Source organism: Macaca thibetana, chromosome 20 (genome assembly GCF_024542745.1).
Source record: "Macaca thibetana thibetana isolate TM-01 chromosome 20, ASM2454274v1, whole genome shotgun sequence".
Lineage (NCBI taxonomy): Eukaryota > Metazoa > Chordata > Mammalia > Primates > Cercopithecidae > Macaca > Macaca thibetana.
The window spans coordinates 61,011,103-61,032,121 of NC_065597.1; the positions used below are offsets into that span (position 1 = coordinate 61,011,103).

General features: G+C 46.1%; 2 protein-coding genes across 3 annotated transcripts in view; both read right to left on the reverse strand.

Moving 5' to 3' along the window:
• Window positions 1-21,019, reverse strand: part of NTAN1 (N-terminal asparagine amidase) — a 215,455-nt gene that overhangs the window by 102,315 nt on the left and 92,121 nt on the right. The gene's annotated exons all lie outside the window — the stretch shown is intronic.
• LOC126944515 (nuclear pore complex-interacting protein family member B13-like) lies at window positions 71-19,250 on the reverse strand. 2 transcript variants are annotated; one of them, XM_050774077.1, is made up of 10 exons: window positions 19,102-19,250; window positions 14,590-14,718; window positions 10,983-11,082; window positions 10,684-10,822; window positions 7,657-7,758; window positions 6,610-6,670; window positions 6,328-6,500; window positions 6,116-6,210; window positions 4,557-4,630; window positions 71-2,527 (listed from the first exon to the last, which is right to left on the reverse strand). In XM_050774077.1, the coding sequence occupies exons 4-10, from the start codon at window positions 10,776-10,778 to the stop codon at window positions 242-244; spliced, it is 2,886 nt and encodes a 961-aa protein (XP_050630034.1). In that variant the 5' UTR covers window positions 10,779-10,822; window positions 10,983-11,082; window positions 14,590-14,718; window positions 19,102-19,250; the 3' UTR covers window positions 71-241. The 2 variants fall into 2 exon arrangements, with proteins under 2 accessions (XP_050630034.1, XP_050630033.1); XM_050774076.1 differs by lacking the exons at window positions 10,983-11,082; window positions 14,590-14,718; window positions 19,102-19,250 and having other exon boundaries at window positions 10,684-10,910.

Consider the following 21,019-nt stretch of genomic DNA (forward strand, 5'->3'; position numbering starts at 1 on the left):
GGTACCAGAAGACACTCGAGGGGAGATGACTGTGGTCTCAAAAAATCTTCAGCTGGAGAAAATGGAGGTCCCAGGGGACACTGGGGTGGAGTTGTCTGTGATCTCAGAAAATCATCAGCTAAAGACAATGACTGAGATACCAGAAGACACTTGACGGGAGCTGTCCGTGGTCTCAGAAAATCATTAGCTGGAGAAGGTGGAAGAGGTATCAAAAGACACTCGATGGGAGATGACTGTGGTCTCAGAAAATCATCAACTGGAGATAATGGTCGAGGTCCGATGGGACATTCGACTGAGGTGTCTGTGGTCTCAGAAAATCATCAACTGGAGAAGGTGGAAGAGGCACAAAAAGACACTTGATGGGAGGTGACGGCAGTCTCAGAAAATAATCGGCTGGAGAAAATAGTCGAGGTCCCAGGGGACAGTCAACGGGCGGTGTCTGTGGTCTCAGAAAATCAACTGGAGAAGGTAGAAGAGGTATCAGAAGACACTCGAGGGGAGTTGTCTCCAGTCTTAGAAAATCCTCACCAGGAGAAGGTGGTTGAGGTACCAGAAGACACTCGAGGGGAGGTGTCTGTGGTCTCAGAAAATCATCAGTGGTAGAAAATGGTCGAGGTCTCAGAGGACACTCGACGGGAGGTGTCCGTGGTCTCAGAAAATCATCAACTGGAGAAGGTGAAAAAGGAACCAGAAGACACTCGAGGGGAAGTGGCTGTGGTATCAGAAAATCATCAACTGGAGAAGGTGAAAGAGGTACCAGAAGACACTCAAGGGGAGTTGTCTGTGGTCTCAGAAAATCGTCAGCTTGAGAAGGTGGAAGAGATAGCAGAAGACACTCGAGGGGAGATGATTGTGGTCTCAGAAAATCATCAGCTGGAGAAAATGGCCAAGGTCCCAGGTGACACTTGAAGGGAGGTATCTGTGGTCTCAGAAAATCCTCAGCTGGAGAAGGTGGTTGAGGCACCAGAAGACAATCAAGGGGAGGTGTCTGTGGCATCAGAAACTTATCAACTGGAGAAGGTGAAACAGATACCAGAAGACACTCGAGGGGAGGTGTGGGTGGTATCAGAAAATCATCAACTGGGGAAGGTGAAAGAGGTACCAGAAGACACTTGAGGGGAGCTGTCTGCGGTCTGAGAAAAGCATCAGCTGGAGAAAATGGTAGAGGTCCCAGGCGACACTCGATGGGAGGTGTCTGTGGCATCAAAAAATCATCAACTGGAGGAGGTGGAAGACATACAAAAAGACACCCAAGGGGAGTTGACTGTGGTCCCAGAAAATATCCAGCTGGAGAGAATGGTAGAGGTCCCAGGGGACAGGCGATGGGAGGTATCTGTGGTCTCAGAAAATCATCAACTAGAGAAGGTGGAAGAGGTACCAGAAGACACTCCAGGGGAGTTATCTGCGGTCTCAGAAAATCCTCAGCTGGAGAAGGTGGTGGAGGTACCAGAAGACACTTGAGGGGAGGTGTCTGTCGTTTCAGAAAATCATCAGCAGGAGAAAATGGCCACAGTCCCAGAGGACACTCGATGGGAAGTGTCTGTGGTATCAGAAAATCATCAACTGGAGAAGGTGAAAGAGGTACCAGAAGACACTCCAGGGGAGTTGTCTGTGGTCTCAGAAAATCATCAGCTGGAGAAAATCGTTGAGGTCCCAGGGGATACTCTACGGGAGGTGTCTGTGGTCCCAGAAAACCATCAACTGGAGAAGGTGGAAGAGGCACCAGAAGACGCTCGATGGGAAGTGTCTGTGGTCTCAGAAAATCATCAGCTGGAGAAAATGGTAGAGGTCCTAGGGGACACTTGAGGGAAAGTGTCTGTGGTTTCAGAAAATCATCAACTGGAGTAGGTGGAAGATATACAAAAGGACACTCAAGGGGAGATAACTGTGCTCTCAAAAAATCTAATGGTAGAGGTCCCAGGGGACACTTGACTGGAGGTGTCTCTGGTCTCAGAAAATTATCAACTGGAGAAGGTGAAAGAGGTACCAGAAGACACTCAAAGGGAGGTATGTGTGGTCTCAGAAAATCATCAGCTGGAGAAAATGGTAGAGGTTCCAGAGGACACTTGACTGGAGGGGTCTGTGGTCTCAGGAAATAATCAACTGGAGAATGTGGAAGAGGTACCAGAAGACACTCAAGGGGAAGTGGCTGTGGTTTCAGAAAATCATCAGCTGGAGAAGGTGAAAGAGGTACCAGAAGACACTCAAGCAGAGATATGTGTGGTCTCAGAAAATCATCAGCTGGAGAAAATGGTAGAGGTCCCAGGGGACACTCGAATGGAGGTGTCTGTCGTCTCAGAAAATCATCAGTTGTAGAAGGTGGTTGAGGTCCTAGGGGACATTCGAGTTGAGAAATAGTCAGAGGTCCCAGAAAACCTTTAGCTGATGGAAGTGGTTGAGCTCCCAGATGATACTGAGATGGAGGAGGCGGCTGGTGGCCCATCCATTGTCTTAAAGGTTCAGCCATGAGGTAGGGCGAGTAGGGCAATCCTGAGGAATGATGATGCTCCACTGCAACCATACTGACCTGTAGGGCAGAAGAAGGAAATGTTTTCACATATATTCATTTGATGGACAAAATTACCACCACCAACACAGGCTGCACCTTCTGTTGCTGGTGATAGTTTTTTGCACCTTTCCATCCTCCAGGTTTCAAAATAGCATTATCAGTGTTATAATATCACTCTTCCACTAAGTACTGCCGACAGCTGGGGAATAAAGAAGAGTCACTGGGACACACTGTTGTCTCCACATGCCACTGTGTCTGTCTGCAAATGTAGGCAGGCTGGCGTCCTGCCCCAGGGAAGACAGAGTCATAACAGAGTAATAAAGCAGCATGTTTGAGACACAGGAGTGTCTATGTCTATCCTCATTCCTCCCTCACAGCCATCACCAGAGCATTTTCCTTGCACCAGGTCAACAGACAGTAAGAGAGGCATGAAAAGCCCATTGTCCACACATGTTGCAGCTTCTTTTTGGAGAATGTTTTCCAGGCCTTTTACGTTCTGTCTCTGATTCTCAGAACTCTGCAAGGTCAGTGTGACCACCCTGCTCAAAATCTAAGAAAACAGAGGTTTGCAGAGGAAGGAGAAAATGTGCCCAGGGTCACAAAGCTTGCAAGAGGCCGAGTGGAAGTTGATTCCAGCTCTGCAGGACCCTCTCATTTCCCCCTCTGTTTCCCTTCTTGACAAAGGATCTTCTTCACTCTGGAGGTGCCACCCATGAGAACGAAGAGTTCTGGGGAGATGTGGATTCCTGAAGAGCTGCAGGGGAACTGGGAGAGGGTTTTCTGAGAGAACAATCCTACATCAAGAAGTCAGTTAGGGCCGGGCGCGGTGGCTCAAGCCTGTAATCCCAGCACTTTGGGAGGCCGAGACGGGCGGATCACGAGGACAGGAGATCGAGACCATCCTGGCTGACACAGTGAAACCCCGTCTCAGTTAGCCGGGCGAGGTGGTGGGCGCCTGTAGTCCCAGCTACTCGGGAGGCTGAGGCAGGAGAATGGCGTTGAGCCAAGATCACGCCACTGCACTCCAGCCTGGGCGGCAGAGCGAGACTTCTCAAAAAAAAAAAAAAAAAAAAAAAAAAAGAAGTCAGTTAGGCATGGCTGTAATATTTCTTTTCACTCCCAGGTAATACCAAATTGTAAATGCATTAAGACATAAAGAATACTTTTGTCCATGGAAAAATGAGGTGGGAATTCTAAACAAAGCAAGTTTTAAAAATGTGTTTGACTTCAAGTGTACAAGTCCCATCATGTGTAATCATAGGACTTGGCAGCTGTTGAAGGTACAGAGGCCACACAAGAACCAGTGTAGCTGAGCATCATTTAAGGCCTTCATTTGGAATTGTCCCTTGGTAATAAGTTACATTCACTCTTCACTAACTCACACTCGGGGCCTATTTGCTATTACAAATATGGAACCTCTGACACTGAGAATATTAGATCAGGGGCACCACTGGGTGGGGATGAAGGTGTTTTTGCACCACACAGTTACCAAGAGGGATGGGACTGTGATGGACTATGGAATTGGCCTTGTCAAAGAGCATTCAAAATTGCACAAAGCACAAATTAATGTTGGATTAATGAGTTTTCACTATCTTCTGGGAATACAGCAGATATTTCAAATGTTAATCTCCTACCTTAGAGCAGAAAACAAACAAAATCACAGCAAAAGAAAGAAAACCCCACATATTTCAGAAATGAGACCTCACAACATCTGGAGTAAAGAGGGTTAGTGGGAGTTCACTGCACCATGAGACCTACAGTAGTAGAGGTCAGTGGCACCTCCTCGTGTTGGTTCTGGAAACAGAACAGTAAAAGCCCTTCAGCCCTCGGCCCCTGAGCATTTATGGATTCTAGAGGTGCCACCAACGATGATCAGCTGGGAACAGAGAAGCCTGAAAGCTCATGGGGAAGATTTTGCTTCTGAAAAAGTCCAGACAGAAAAGGCACCACAGAACCCACAGAGCAGAGGCCAGGCCAGGAGAGGGCGTTGTAGGAAAAGACCAAAGTGTCCTGATATAGGAAGAGTGAAAACCACCCCAGCATTTACCTTTGTCTTCTCTGTGTTTCCAGCTGGGACGCAGCTGCTGTTCCTCATGGGAACCGAATGAGGTCCTGAATCTGCTAAGGGCCAGAGAAGGGAATGGGGCTAAATCTGGCTTGCATGTTCTGTGCAGAGTGAGAAACCCCCCACACCCTGCACTGCCATCTCACTCTCTGCCACACAGGTCCCTTACCACAGGGGCAGGGTTTCTTGACCACATGCCTCAGAGGAATCTGGAGCCCTCGGGGCCCTCATCCTTAAGGAAGACACCACAGAGCCCTGGTCCAGGGGTATTCTTAACTCTCAACAGGCTGTGAACAGGTCGGGCTCTAACCAGCTGGAAATGAGCTCTAAATCAGTACATATCAGAGGAACTCACTCATCATGTAAGCACAGACCCAAAATTAAAATAGGAACAGCCATGTTTGGAAGAGTATCAGTAAACCCTGGATAGGAACAACACTGCGCCTCTTCTTCAAGCCATAGGGGCATTTAAAATTCTGTGGATTCATAGTTAATCTAACTTTCATACCTGGCCAGGTATTATCAATACTTATGAACAGAAATGGACATAAAAAGATGAACAGTCATGAGAAAAGGTAAGAGCTATAGAAATTAACTGGAAAGTTTTAGGGTTACACTTCAATGTTAGAGGAGTAAGATTACATAGAAATTTAACTTGCTAACGGAGTTATATAGTTGACAACAAACAACTTAAACAAACAAAAAGAATGAAGGAAGTTCCAAAAAGTGTAAATAAATACTTTTTCTTTTTTTTTTTTTTTTTTTTTTTCTGAGACAGAGTCTCGCTCTGTCGCCCAGGCTGGAGTGCAGTGGCGCAATCTCGGCTCACTGCAAGCTCCGCCTCCCAGGTTCACAACATTCTCCTGCCTCAGCCTCCTGAGTAGCTGGGACTACAGGCACGCGCCACTGTGCCCGGCTAATTTTTTTTGTATTTTTAGTAGAGACGGGGTTTCACCATGTTAGCCAGGATGGTCTCGATCTCCTGATCTTGTGATCCGCCCACCTTGGCCTCCCAAAGTGCTAGAATTACAGGCGTGAGCCACTGCGCCCAGCCTGCTTCTTTTCTTAAAGCAGATTTCATGCTACAGTATTGATCCATGAAGACATGGCCAGAAAATCTGTGCTCTCATCCCCAAATGTGGCTCCCATTCTAAAGTGCTATTGCTGTTTCCTCAAATGAAAGAAAAATAATGCCTTTACACTGAGTCAAGACGGAAAGGGGAGCCAGCCCATTTGCCTTCTAGGCTCATCTCCTCAGTTAAAAGGAACCACGACATCAGGGTGGGGCAATGTCCACAGTCAGTGGAGCGGCCTGAGCTCCACCATTCACAGGGGACCAGCCAAGAGCCATTCAGCTAGGGCACCTGAGATAAATAGGGTCCTGTCACCCAGTGGGACAACTGTTCTCTTTGTAAGTGCTTGGAATTGTTTCCAGGAAACATAACAATTACCCCACCCGAGCCCTCACCCCCAAAAGGAGAAGCAGGGTGTGTGGATTGTGCAGCAGAAGTTAAGCAGCTGCCTTCACAGCGAGCTCCTACCTCTCCAGAGACGGTTCTTTAGGCCCGGTCGTCCCTGGACTGGCTCCTGACTCATGTGTCTCTCTGGCATTCTCTGCTTTTCCCTCATTTCACACCTACAAGACAGAGGAAGAATTGACTTGAAGAATTAAAACACCAAGTTCTTTACTAGACACTCAAAGCTTTATCTTAAAACAAACACATCCTTTAAAATGTCCATCACAATGACCTACCCGTGCTGCTTGTAGGCAGCCTTCCTCTCAGCCATCTCCCTCTGCAAGGCTTGAGCACAGACCTGTGGGGAGAAAAATACATCCACGTCCTGACCTGGCAGACTATGTCCAAAAGCAAGGAAAACAAACAAACTTACCCAGTTGTCAAGAGCCTTTCTTGCATAAGGGGTGATCTGAAAAAGCCAACACATGAGAAATTGAATGTTGAGAGAGTCTAAGGGCCGTGGCATCATCTGCATCAGCACTGAACAATCCTACAACCCTGGGGAGGAAGGTCCTTACTTTGCATCTGTAGGAGTCCTCTGTCCGCCACTGCAACTGTTGCATGTCTTGAAACATTTTCCTGTGGATTACAATCACTTTCATCAGATAAAGCACCACTCTCAGGATGATTTTAAATAATCTGCCATGTTTCTGTTATCCTCACAACTGTACCCTTACATAATCTATCTATAGCTAGAAAACATACTTCAGATGGCTATAAAAGTACAGTCTGGGCCGGGCACGGTGGCTCACGCCTGTAATCCCAGCACTTTGGGAGGCCGAGGTGGGTGGATCACAAGGTCAGGAGATCAAGACCATCCTGGCTAATACAGTGAAACCCCATCTCTACTAAAAACACAAAAAATTAGCCAGGCATGGTGGCAGGCACCTGTAATCCCACCTACTCAGGAGGCTGAGGCAGGGGAATCGCTTGAACCTGGGAGGCGGAGGTTGCAATGAGCCGAGATCACACATTGCACTCCAGCCTGGGTGACAGAGTGAGATTCTGTCTCAGGAAAAAAAAAAAAAGTACAGTCTGATCCAAACTGTTGCTATATTGATTTCTCCTCTTTTGCTTAATGCCTGCTAACTTCTGAGTTGACAATTTCCTTCCCCATTCTCAGCATACCCCTAATTCGTCCTTCATTGGGCATCTTTTATCATAAAGCTCTATTCTCTTTGTATTAATATCCTTGCCATGTTTCACAGAGCAGAAACAGCTGGGCTTATAAACAGGCATAGTCCTTTTGAAGGATGGGGTTGATCCTACAACAAGACACTTTCCTAAGGATGACAACAACTCACACCACCCCTAGAATGGCTGGTATGAACCGAGTTTCCACACAGTCTAGCTGTTAATGGGGTCAGGAGACGTTTTGCTACTTCACATCTTTTGGTCACTGGTAAATCTTAAGGTACTTTGTTTTCTCTTTTGTGAATTCTCTCTCCCGCTCTCTCGATATGTCTTCTGACCATTTGTTTCTATTTCTGTATTTACTGGGTCTAAACATTGTACAAAGGTTAAAAACAACACCCAAGAGGGTGGGGTTCAGTTTCTGAACTCACTTGTAGGTGCGTATTTTTTTCATAACCAATTTCCCATTTTCCTCTGCGTCTGAGAGCTGCCTCTCCTTTTCTGCTTGCTCACATTCTTTCATTCTCAGCTTCCTGAGATGAGAAGGGACAGAAATGCACACACATGATTCACTAGCCTGCGTGGGATCCTCTCTGCCCTTCTGGTATCTAAAGGCTGTGATTCAAAAGTCTCTCCCACAACCTTCCTACAAATGAACCAACTGATTCTCACAACCGAAGGGAGAACTGACACCTCCCCTTGAGAGACAAAGAAAAATCACACTCTGGACTGCTGGCAAGTCACCTGTCATTTCCAGCTCATCTTCATAGTTCTATAGTCCTATTCTTTAGTAAATAAAGACTATTAAAAGCTTCTATGAGGTGCACTATGTGTGTCTCTGGGGTCAGTTTTGTGCTTCACACAGCGAAAGCCCATTTTAGTTCAGTGTGAAAAACCAGACCTCCCCAACTCATCACAACTAACTCCATCGGGAGCAGAGGATTGCTCCTCATCTGACTCCTCCTGTGGGAGACCCGATTCTCAGTCAGAGGCTGATGCCAGAACCCAATCAGTCTCAGAGAGATCCTTCCAGAATATGGTGTCATTAACCCTGCAGTTCGCTACTGCATTTTGCCATGATTCAGGACTGGAACTCTTGTCATTGACTTTAAAGATCCTGGTTGAGAGAAAAGGCAATCTGAATGCTGGGTGCATCTATTGAATTAGAAATGATCGGAATGGCTCCTAAGTCAGGGTGTTATGTCCTGAAAACCATCCACCCTGGTGCTGACTGACTCTAACAAGGTTCAGTTCACAGTGAGGGTAGAAAAAGGAAATGGCCTAAAAAGGTAGGTTTGCTGTGTTGCCCTCACACGACTTGATTCATGGTCCTGATCCTAAGGATCTCACCTGATACTTGATTTTATAGGAAGGATGTATAAAATTCCAAGAACCCTAGGAAACAGGGACAAACACACTTCAAAGAGAAAGTTAATGCACTTGTCTCTGACCACAGGACATCCTTTAACACATGCTGTCTGGAGTGGCCTTAAGCACGGAGTGTGTGGTGAGGTCCTGAGGATGCAATGGGAGCAGGGTCCTGTTCCCCCTTTAAAGGAGCTCACAGTTTAATGCAAATGAGAAGCCAGAGAGGACATCACTACTCCTGCTGTGCACTTGGGAACTAGAAACACAAAACCTGACTCTGGAGGGAAGCTAAGGAAGCGTTCTGCTCTTGAGTTGACGCAAGTGCATCTGAAGCTTCTGATCTCCCATAAGAACAATGGGGGACACCAAACAGAATATAAAACCCATGACTGAATGCATCAAATTGCTAACACGGCAGTAAAGAGACATGAGGTCAAGATGGAGAAGAAGGAAACCCAGGACGAAGGTCGGCCTCGCGTCTGGAACCCATTTCCCTGAGTTTCATTGCTGAATTCCAGAAGGGACTATGAGATGCAAAGAATCAGAGCAGCTTTTGTACACATGCATGGGATTAGATGGAAAAGAAGTGGATTGAGGGTCTGGCAATGAAAGTGACCCATACTGAAGTCCACTGGCTCTGGTTGAGACCCAGAAGAGTCACACACCAGAATAGAGGTGGACAGGAAATACCCTGGCCTTTGCAGGGACTGAGCCTGCACTGATGACCTTAATTGCTGCCTGTATGGAGGACCCCTGACCAAGCCCCAGAAGTGGACTCCCATCTGTTCTGTGGCAGATAACACGCTAGTGGGCCTTAATTCACTGCTGAATATTTTTCAACAAGTATCTCACATTTAACAAGAAAAGATCAGTCATATGGCAGCAAAATACGATGTAATATGACCAAAACGTGAAAGACTGTGAAAATGAATCTGGAGGTGACCCAAACATTAAATTCAACAATCCAGGCCGGGTCCGGTGACTCACTCTGGGAGGCTGAGGCAGGCGGATCGCCTCAGGTCAGGAGTTCAAGACTAGCCTGGCCAACATGGTGAAATCCTGTCTCTACTAAAAATACAAAAATTGGGCCGGGCATGGTGGATCACGCCTGTAATCCCAGCACATTGGGAGGCCGAGGTGTGCGGATCATGATATCAGGAGTTCAAGACCAGCCTGGCCAATACGGCGAAACCGTGTCTCTACTAAAAATACAAAAATTATCTGGGCGTGGTGGCATGTGCCTGTAGTCCCAGCTACTCGGGAGGCTGAGGCAGAAGAATTGCTTGAACCTGGGAGGTGAAGGTTGCAGTGAGCCAAGATCACACCACTGCACTCTAGCCTGGGCGACAGAGTGAGACTTTGTCTCAAAAAAAAAAGAAAAAAAAAATTGGCCAAGTGTGGTGGCACACACCTATAATCCAAGCTACTCGGGAGGCTGAGGCAGAATTTCTTGAACCTGGGATGCAGAGGTTGCAGTGAGCCAAGATTGCGCCACAGCATGCCAGCCTGGGTGACAGAGTGAGACTCTATCTCAAAATTAAAAAAAAAAAATAGTGGTGGCTCATGCCTCTAATCCCAGCAGTCTGGGAGGCTGAGGCGGGTGGATCACCTGATGTCAGAAGTTGGAGACCAGCCTGGACAACATGGTGAAACCTCATCTTTAGTAAAAATACAAAAATCAGCTGGGCTTGCTGGTAGGCACCTGTAATCCCAGCTACTTGGGAGGCTGAGGCAGGAGAATCACTTGAACCCAAAAGGCAGTGAGCCAAGATTGTGCCATTGCACTCCAGCCTGGGCAACAAGAGCAAAGCTCCATCTCAGGAAAAAAAAAAAAAAAAAGAGAGAGAGAGAAAGGAAAATCAATGCCAGTACTAGCACCTCCTGTTCCCCCCAAAAAAATTACAAACAAGAATGTAGGAAGGGAAAGGAGTTATGCAGATTAAACTAATCAAGCAGAAAGGACAAACTCAATTTTGTACCCACTGAATTTGCCACAAATATTGCAGAAAATATTCTCAAGGATATTACAGTTGTCTACTTTGATTGGCACATGGTTCATACAACAGTGTTTGTGTCAAGGCACATCTTACCCTTCCTCGGTAGTCTTCCTCTGTCCATGGATTTGGTAATGACTGTTGACCTTCATTGTCACCTTATGGACCTCAGCTCGAACTTTGGCTTCCATATATCTCCATGAAGTAAAGAGGTCTTCCAGGCCAATTTTAATTCCTGGAAAGGAAGAAACCCTTTTCTTTGTGTGCATACAAGTGGACCTCAGCCCTTGGTGAGGGTGAAGAGAGAAGGTGAGAAACCTGAGGGCAAGAAGCTGTTCTTTCCCTTTCCAGGTCAAACTCATTTCCATGCTATGGGGATTCCAACAGAGCCATACCTTCTTGGCTACGGCTATTGGACCTCCAGGCTCTCCGCTGTACATCCGTAGATCTGTCATGTACATTTTGTAACTTTAAGACAGTCTTGAGGAAAGACACCTGGGAAACAATAATTTAAGAATGACTGCCAGGCACGGTGGCTCATGCCTGTAATCCCAGCACTTTGAGAGGCCGAGGTGGGTGGATCACGGGGTCAGGAGTTCAAGACCAGCCTGGCCAAGATGGTGAAACTCCGTCTCTACTAAAAATACAAAAATTAGGTAAGCCTGGTGGCGCACTCGTGTCGTCCCAGCTACTCGGGAGGCTGAGGCAGGAGAATCGCTTGAACCCGGGAGGTAGAGGTTGCAGTGAGCTGAGATCGCACCATTGCACTCCAGCCTGGTGACAGGGTGAGACTCCATCTCAAAAAAAAAAAAAAAAGACATGAATATACTTCACACAACTGAACTGTACACTTCAACAGGGTTAGATGGTAATTATCATGTTATTAAATATTTTACCACAGGTTAACATGTTTCACAACTTGAAAAGGATGCAATTACCTTTGGCTCTCTGAGTTCCAGAATTTGTAACATTTCACCCCCGCTCTGGAGCATCTTCCTTCTGTCCCTGTTCTACTCAGAGTCCACTTTCCCTTCCCTGACATCACCCTCATTGAGGCTGGTTTGAACCTAATGCAAAACATTCTCACTAACGACTGAATTCCCACCAAGATTTCCATATTGTCACTGTATGATTTTAATCTTCTAAGATATTAAATATTTGTTCTCATCATATTTTATTTATTTTTTTTTTTGAGACGGAGTCTCGCTCTGTTGCCCAGGCTGGAGTGCAGTGGCCGGATCTCAGCTCACTGCAAGCTCCGCCTCCCGGGTTTACGCCATTCTCCTGCCTCAGCCTCCCGGGTAGCTGGGAGTACAGGTGCCCGCCACCTCGCCCGGCTAGTTTTTTGTATTTTTAGTAGAGACGGGGTTTCACCGGGTTAGCCAGGATGGTCTCGATCTCCTGACCTCGTGATCCGCCCGTCTCGGCCTCCCAAAGTGCTGGGATTACAGGCTTGAGCCACCGCGCCCGGCCTGTTCTCATCATAGCTATGACACAATGCAAATCCCGTCTCAGATGTGGGTCAGATACCTCTGAATTTCCTGAAGTAGTCATGGAAATAACTTTTTTTTTTTAAACTTTCTTTTTTTTTTCTTTTTGAGATGGAGTCTCACTCTGTCACCCACGCTGAAGTGCAGTGGCGCTACCTTGGCTCACCACAACCTCCACCTCCCAGATTCAAGCGATTCTCATGCCTCAGCCTCCCAAGTAGCTGGGATTACAGGTGCCCGCTACCATGCCTGGGTAATCTTTATCTTTTTAGTAGAGATGGGGTTTCACCATGTTGGCCCAACTGGTCTTGAACTCCTGACCTCAAGTGATCCACCTGCCTCAGCCTCCCAAATTGTTGGGATTACAGGTGTGAGCCACCACACCTGGCCTGAAATAATATCTGTCAAATTCTTTGTAGAATTTGTTTTTTCTGATTTCTGCACATAGGATAAAAAACAAAACATGTACTAGGATTTCGAGAGAAGCAATGGGTAACCTAAAAAGATGAAAGAGCAACCACATCTATCCCACAGCTACTGCTAGATTTCATAAGAAAGGTAGCTGGCCCAGTTTGGAGCTAGGAGAATGTCAACCACATGAAGAAATGAGAAGTGAAGAAAGGCTGTCATGCATGAACGTTTCATGGCACCCACGATGTCCCTCCTTAGGAGGTAATGAGATAGATGACTAGATGACTAGATGACAAGTAGAAAGATGAGAAGGTGCAAAGTTGTCCAAGCCAAACAGCTCAACTGAACTTTCCTTAACGGAATTTTTAAAAAGTGGTAAATTTAAAAACATCCCCTGGCTCACGTGGTGGCTCACACTTGTAATTCCATCACTTTGGGAGGCTGAGGTGGGCGGATCATTTGAGGTCGGGAGTTTGCGACCAGCCTGGCCAACATGGTAAAATCCCGACTCTACTAAAAATACAAAAATTAGCTGGGCGTGGTGGTGGGCACCTGTAATCCCAGCTACTTGGGAGGCTGAGGCAGGAGAACCGCTTGAAGCCAGGAGGTGGAGGTTGCAATGAGCCGAGATCACACGATTATACTCCAGCCTGGGCAACAGAGGGAGACTCATCTCAGAAACAAAACAAACAAAAAAAGTCCCCCAATTTATACCGAAAATTCTCTTTTCAGGACTAAGTGGAGTAGAGAATGTTAAATTGGGCCTAGATACCTTCATAACTCTCATATTTTCTGTTTTGTACATATCTTGGAAGGCAGTGCCAAATGATGTGTAATTATCTAAGTTGTAAAAATCAAACATACTTCCTCTTTCCTTGAATATCAAAAAACATTGTGGTATTAGTACTTTTATCTTGGATCATTGTTCAGAAGGATCTTCAGCCCCCAGACAACCATATTTTTACTGTCATGAATGGCAAGAGAAAATGTAGTTTCATGAATGGCAAGAGAAAATGTAGAGCTCAATTTACCCAATGGACAAAAGGCTCAAAAGGCAAATTATGGCACAACTTAGCAGCCAAATTCTTATCAAGTACAGACTTTTGACATGCTGATTGCTCTCCAATTGCAACTGGGAACATGCACTTTGACTGACGTCATTCGAAATTACCCTGCCCAGACACATTTACCCATTGCTTCTCTCAAAATCCTAGTACATGTTTTGTTTTTTATCCTATGTGCAGAAATCAGAAAAAACAAATTCTACAAAGAATTTGACAGATATTATTTCAGGCCAGGTGTGGTGGCTCACACCTGTAATCCCAACAATTTGGGAGGCTGAGGCAGGTGGATCACTTGAGGTTCTAAGAGATCACTTGCAGTTCTAAGAGATTCTCTGGGGCTTTCTCTGCATCATGAGACGTAGCGCAGTTCTGCCCTTCACCTTCCTGCAGTTTGTCACCTTGTCCCTATGATCTCAGAGGAACTTTGTCTCAGGCCAATTGTTTGTTCCTTGGGCTCTTTCATTTCCCCTAAAAATCATTTGCTGCCCCTCTAAATTGCCTACATCTCTATCTATCTTCCTTTCCCCTCAGAAGAGGGTGCTCTTTAAGCATCAACCATCTGGCCCTTCTAGCAGCCTCATTTTTCAGCTGGCTCTCATGTTTGTACCTGTTCTATGTTTTTCTTCTCCTGTTAAGCTGTCTGTTGTCAGCTCATTTCTGCAGTGAATCTTTAGAGAGGGGAGTGGAAGCTTTCCTTCCACCCGTACGATAGAATTATAAAGCAGAAGAGTTTAGAAAGAATTTCCTATTTAGGGATGAAATTTCATACTCCATTTCTGATAAATAGCACAAAGGTTAAAAAAACTTATTTTTGACCAAAAGCTCTCCTGACATTCTATTAAACAAACACCAACCTATTTAATTTTCATAATGTAAATGGCAGATATTTTCATAATTCTTATGCTAATAAATCATTTCCCTGATTTTTTGGGTAAAACCACATATTTATAATGAAGTCCAGAAACATTAATTGTTTTAAACAATTTCTTCTCATTTGTGATTACAAGTATATCTCTACAGAAAGTTAGTATACTCACACCAAAGCTAGTTTTCCAGAGGAAAATGCCAAGTGTAGAAATTCCCAGAAACACAATAATGATAGCTATCCAAGGAATTCCAAAAAAGTCAGGCCCAGGCTGAAAATGGTCAGGCAGAGAATTGATAACCTGAAATAATAATAGTAGAAATAACGAAAAGGTCAATGACACTGACAATATTTCAGTCAAAAAGAATCATCCTTAGAAACCGTTAACCTCCTCCAAAATGTAACCACATCCCTCAGATATCAACATGAGATGCCACTGCTACAAAAAAGAACAGAAGTTACCAGTCTCATGTTTTTTGGATGGCTGGTAGTGTTTTTAGGCATTGCAAATGTGGGGTGTCTTTTTTCTTGGTATAAAGCAGGGATATCCAATCTTTTGGCTTCCCTGGGCTATATTAAAAGAAGCAAAGTTGTCTTGGGGCACACATAACATACACTAACAATAGCTGATGATCTAAAAAAAAAAAACTCTTTTTTTTTTTCTTTGGAGACAGTCCTGCTCAGTTGCCCAGACTGGAGTGCAGTGGTACAATCTCGTCTCACTGCAACCTCCAGCTCCTGGGCTCAAGCCATTCTCCTGCCTCAGCCTCCCCAGTAGCTGAGATTACAGGTCCCTGCCACCATGCCTGGCTAATTTTTGTATTTTATGTGGAGACGGGGTTTTGCCATCTTGGACAGGGTGGTCTCAAACTCCTGACCTCAGGTGATCTGCCCGCCTTGGCCTCCAAAGTGCTGGGATTACAGGCATGAGCCACCGTGCCTGGCCAAAATCTCATAATGTTTTCACAAAGTTTACAAATTTGTGTTGAACTGCATTCAAAACTGTCCTGGGCCACATGCAGTCTGTCACCCATGGGTAAGACAAGCTAAGTATAAAGTCATTATCTTTTCTTTGTTTTCTTTTCTTTTTTTTTTTTTTTTTTTATTTTGAGACAAAGTCTTGCTCTGTCGCCCAGTCTAGAGTGCAGTGGCACGATCTTAGCTCACTGCAACCTCCACCTCCCAGGTTCAAGCGATTCTCCTGCCTCAGCCGACTGAGTAACTGGGATTACAGGTGCCTGCCACTGCGCTCTGCTAATTTTTGTATTTTTAGTTGAGATGGGGGTTTCACCATCTTGGCCAGGCTGGTATCGAACTCCTGACCTCATGATCCACCCACCTTGGCCTCTCAAAGTGCTGTGATTACAGCCTGGCCAGTAATTATCTTTTCTTTATTTACTTATTTTTTAAATTGATGTATAACATTGGTTGTATTTATCACATTATCACATGATAAAAGAATCCCTCTGAATCATACTTCTCTCTTGGATTATGTGAATCTTTGTCATTTAAAACTCAGCATAAGTAAAAAAAAAAAAAAATACAATGAAGAGATGACTTCATTCACAAATAAGTATCAAATTTTAGTGCTTAAAAATTACCAAGGTGGGCCAGGCGCAGTGGCTCACGCCTGTAATCCCAGCACTTTGGGAGGCCCAGGCGGGTGGATCACGAGATCAGGAGATCGAGTCCATCCTAGCTAACATGGTGAAACCCCATCTCTACTAAAAATACAAAAAATTAGCAGGGCACGGTGGCACGCACCTGTAGTTCCAGCTACTTGGGAGGCTGAGGCAGAAGAACCACTTGAACCAGGGAGGCAGAGATTGCAGTGAGCCGAGATCATGGCACTGCACTTCAGCCTGGGTGACAGAGCAAGACTCTGTCTCAAAAAAAAAAAAAAAAAAAATTACCAACGTGGAGATTATGAAAATGGCAAAATGGCATGAATAGTGTGGAATTTCTCTAAGATTGTTGATATTAATTCCATTAGACTCTTATGCGAACCACATCACAATTGTAACCACGTTACAATATGGTAAAGCCCTGTCTCTACTAAAAATGCAAAAAAATTAGTCAGTCGTGGTAGCATGTGCCTGTAGTCCCAGCTACGTGGGAGGCTGAGACAGGAGAAAGGCTTGAATTCAGGAGGCAGAGGCTGCAGTGAGCCAAGATTGCACCACTGCACTCCAGCCTGGGCAACAGAGTGAGACTCCATCTAAAAAAACCAAAAAAACAAAAAAACAAGAATTACACATCCGTGACCTTTTCCGTGCAACCACATACCTCCTAATAAATAGGATGGATTTTATTTCCGAACTCCACTGACGTGGCCCCAGTTACAAGATTCGTCGTGGCCAACAGGATGTGAGCAGGAGTGATGTTTGCTAGTTCCAAGCAGCGACCCTAAAGCATTTCCATTTCCATTTGCCCTTTTATCTCCTGTGATTAGCCATGAAATGACCCTACCCAAGTTGCCACTGTCTCTCTGGGTGGGAGCCAGACTGAAGACCCATGGAGCACTCAGAAGCAACCAGAAGTCCTGAGTCCAGCTTGGTCCAGCCAAGCCAAGGTGTCCCATGGATCTAAATGTTTGGTCTTGAGAGATACACAAGGAGGTTGGTTGATTCTTCAGGATTTAACTATATATTCTTGAAAACATCTTAATTTTAAATGTTTCTTTCAAGATGGTGAATTAAACAGAGATAGCCCTTCAACAGGTTGAACTCAGCATATACTGAGTCTGAAATGGAAAGGATGGCGTTAGGGAACTGTGCAACAATGGTAATGATTTCAGAAACATTGTGTTGAGCAGAATAAGGCACACACAAAAGAGTACCTATGGCATGGCATGCATCTATATACACGAAATTCCAGAATAAGCAAGCTAACCTATGATAAGAAAGAGATTGGCTGGGAAAAGGGAGAGTTCACTTTCTGGGGTGACGTAATAGTGTAGATCTTGGCTGGGCACGGTGGTTCACGCCTGTAATCCCAACACTTTGGGAAGCCGAGGTGGGAGGATCACTTGAGGTCGGGAGTTCAAAACCAGCCCGACCAACATAGAGAAACCCCATCTCTACTAAAAATACAAAATTAGCCGGGCGTGGTGGCACATGCCTGTAATCCCAGCTACTCGAGAGGCTGAGGCAGGAGAATCGCTTGAACCTGGGAGGTGGAGGTTGCGGTGAGCTGATACTGTGCCATTGCACAACAGCCTGGGCAACAAGAGAGAAACTCCATCTCAAAACAAAACAAACAAACAAAAAAATAGTGTAGATCTTGAAAGGGGGTTGGGTTATTCTGGTGTATGTACTTTTCAAAGTTAGTAAACTTACCCTTAAGGTTACATATTTTGGCCCAGTGCTGTGGCTCACGCCTGTAATCCCAGACTTTGGGAGACTGAGGCAGGCAGATCATAAGGTCAAGAGATAGAGACTATCCGGGCCAAGATGGTGAAAGCCCATCTCTACTAAAAATACAAAAATTAGCCAGGCGTGGTGGTCTGCGCCTGTAATCCCAGCTACTCAGGAGGCTGAGGCAGGACAATCGATTGAACCCGGGAGGCAGAGGTTGCAGTAAACCAAGATCTTGCCACTGCACTCCAGCTTGGGCGACAGAGTGAGACTCTGTATCAAAAAAAAAAAAAAAAAAAAAAAAAAAAAAAAATCGTCAAACAAGATGACACAAAACTCAAATGACATTTCACTTTGTTTTGATTCATTGTGTTTGAGACAAGGGTGCAGCGGGGCAATCTGGGCTCACTGCAGCTTCCAACTCCTGGGCCGGAGCGAGCCTCCCACCTCAGCCTCTCCAGTAACTGGGACAACAGGTGCGCACCACCAGGCCCGACTGATCTTTTTTTGGCATTTTTTGTAGAGATGGGGTTTAGCTATGATGCCCCGGCTAGTCTTGAACTCCTGGACTCAAGTGATCTGCCCACCTCGGCTCCCTAAAGTGCTGGGATTACAGGCCAGAGCTGTGTAATTTCATGCCGCGTGACACGGCCCAATAACAAGGAAGAAACCCCGCGGGTCCAGCGTCTACTCACATAGGTCGACTGATGGCTGAGAAATCCCAGCAGGAGGAGCCAAAAGAGCAGCCACCGCACCCGCATGTCCCGGTCCTCTCAGGGCGCCCTGAGGCGGCCAGGACAGAGGTGGGGGTGGCTTAGGGCGGGGGGAGGGAAGGGGATGGGGATGTGGGCCGGATCTGACTTGGGGAGGGGGAGGGGAGGGGAGGGAAGGGAAGGGAAAGGAGGAGAAGGGGGCTGTTGGGCACCTGTAGGAGGAGGAGGAGGAGGAGGAGGAAGAGGAGGAGGAGAAACGGGTGTGGGAAAGGATCCGGTTCAAAATAAGTTCTCAAGTACTGGTGGAAGGTTTAGCTACAGGTCAGGGAGAAGGTCAATCAGAGAAGCAACAGGACGCGCGGGGCAAGGGAGCGGGAGGCTCAGGAGCAATTAGATGGGGCCAGGGCTCTGCTTTCCAACAAACCTTCTTCCATCTGGGCGCTGCCTTAACAACCCTGGGGCTTAATACTCCCTCTCCACCAATCCCCGGACCCGGAACGTGGTGCCTCACAGTGGACATTCCACAGAGCGCCCGCGTCCTTCCAATGCCCACTCCTCCATCTCAGCCCCCCACACTCCTCCCAAGGACAGGTCCTCTCTGGAACCTTCACAAACCTGATTTCTGGTCCTCCCCAACCAGCTCCCTGTCCCTGCTTCTGGGCGGCTCCCAGGGTTCCTCAAGGTCAAACTTGGAGGCAAAACATAAAAAACAAATGATGACAGGACGACAGGAAGAACCTCATACCCAAGCAGAGTGGGAGGTTTTATAGTCCCCGCTCATCCATTCATATCCTAAGCAACTAAACATCAGTAGGATGCGGAAGGTCCCAATAGTAAACCATCTCCATCACATCCATGTAGCCATCCATCCATCAACCTGTATCTCAGGAACAAATGTTGTAGATACATTCATTTTAAGCATGCATAGCACATTTACAAAAATTCACCTAACTTATTTTGTTGCAGCAAATCTCAATATATTTCAGAGGAATCAAATCACACAGCATGTTTCTGATCATATAATTGTGCTAGAAGTCAATGAATAAGGCCAGGTGCGATGGCTCATGCCTGTAATCCCAGCACTTTGGGAGGCCGAGGTGGGTGGATCACGAGGTCAGGAGATCGAGACCATCCTGGCTAACACGGTGAAACCCTGTCTCTACGAAAAATGTAAAAACTTAGCCGGTCGTAGTGGCGGGCGCCTGTAGTCCCAGCTGCTCAGCAGGCTGAGGCAGGAGAATGGCACGAACCCGGGAGGTGGAGCTTGCAGTGAGCCGAGATCACACCACTGCACTCCAGCCTGGGTGACAGAGCAAGACTCCGTCTCAAAAAAAAAAAAAAAAGAAGTCAATGAATAAAAGTTAACTCAAAATTATTATTTGCTTGGAAATTCAAAGTGCCCTTATAAGATATAAACATAAGAAAGAATCCAAAATGAAACAAGACTGCCTTTAAACTCAATGATAAGATCATAACATGGCAATAAAATGTCTCCCTCTGGCCTGGGAATTCCACTCTGTAGCACAAGGTTGTGTGGTCTCAAATCACCCCTACCCCACATAGACGTTTTCACATCTGAAACAGAGTGATGATGTCACTTATCTATATCACCTTACTGCCTGTGAGTGTGGACTTTAAATTCTGAACCCAAATGAAGGGGAGAAAACCAAGTTGACTTTCATGATTGACCTACCAGGGATGTCCAAGGAATCTGTGCATTTCAAGGAACAAAGTTCATCAGCTTCTCTCCCAGGGGATTTGGCTACAATACCCAGAGGGTTTGGCAGCATCATGAGTGATGGGTGGGGAGTGCCAAGCAGGTGGGCAGGACCCAGGGGCCTGGTGACCAGGACAAACCCCCACTGTCCATCACCTTTCCTGGCCCTGTCCTCAGCTAAACTTCCCAAAGGCCTTCTTCTGCCCGATCACACAGAGTGCGCCCAAACTCACTCAGGCCTCTGCCAGCTGAAAACCACTGCTTTAAATCCCTTTACCATTTACTATGACATAAGGTTACTGTCAACAGGAAATATTCTATTGATGCTACAAATGGAAAGCCAATGCCTTTACCGTAAATAGAAAAACAACCCTAAGAAACAAGCAAAACAAAAACAAAACAGGGGCTGGGTGCGGTGGCTCATGCCTGTAATCTCAGCACTTTGGGAGGCCAAAGTGGGCAGATCACAAGGTCAGGAGTTCAAGACCAGCCTGGCCAATATGGTGAAACCCTGACTCTACTAAAAATACAAAAATTAGCCAGGTGTGGTGGCAGGCGCCTGTAGTCCCAGCAACTCGGGAGGCTGAGGCAGGAGAATAGTTTGAACCCGGGAGGCAGAGGTTGCAGTGAGCTGAGATCGTACTACTGCACTCCAGTCTAGGCGACAGAGCAAGACTACATCTCGAAAAAAAACAACAAACAAACAAACAAAAAACAGGGATAACAAAACTATGGAATTCAATTCTATTTGTATGTTGCTGCCATGCTGCAGCCCTAGATTTGGCTGGGCGAGGTGGCTCATGCCTGTACTCCCAG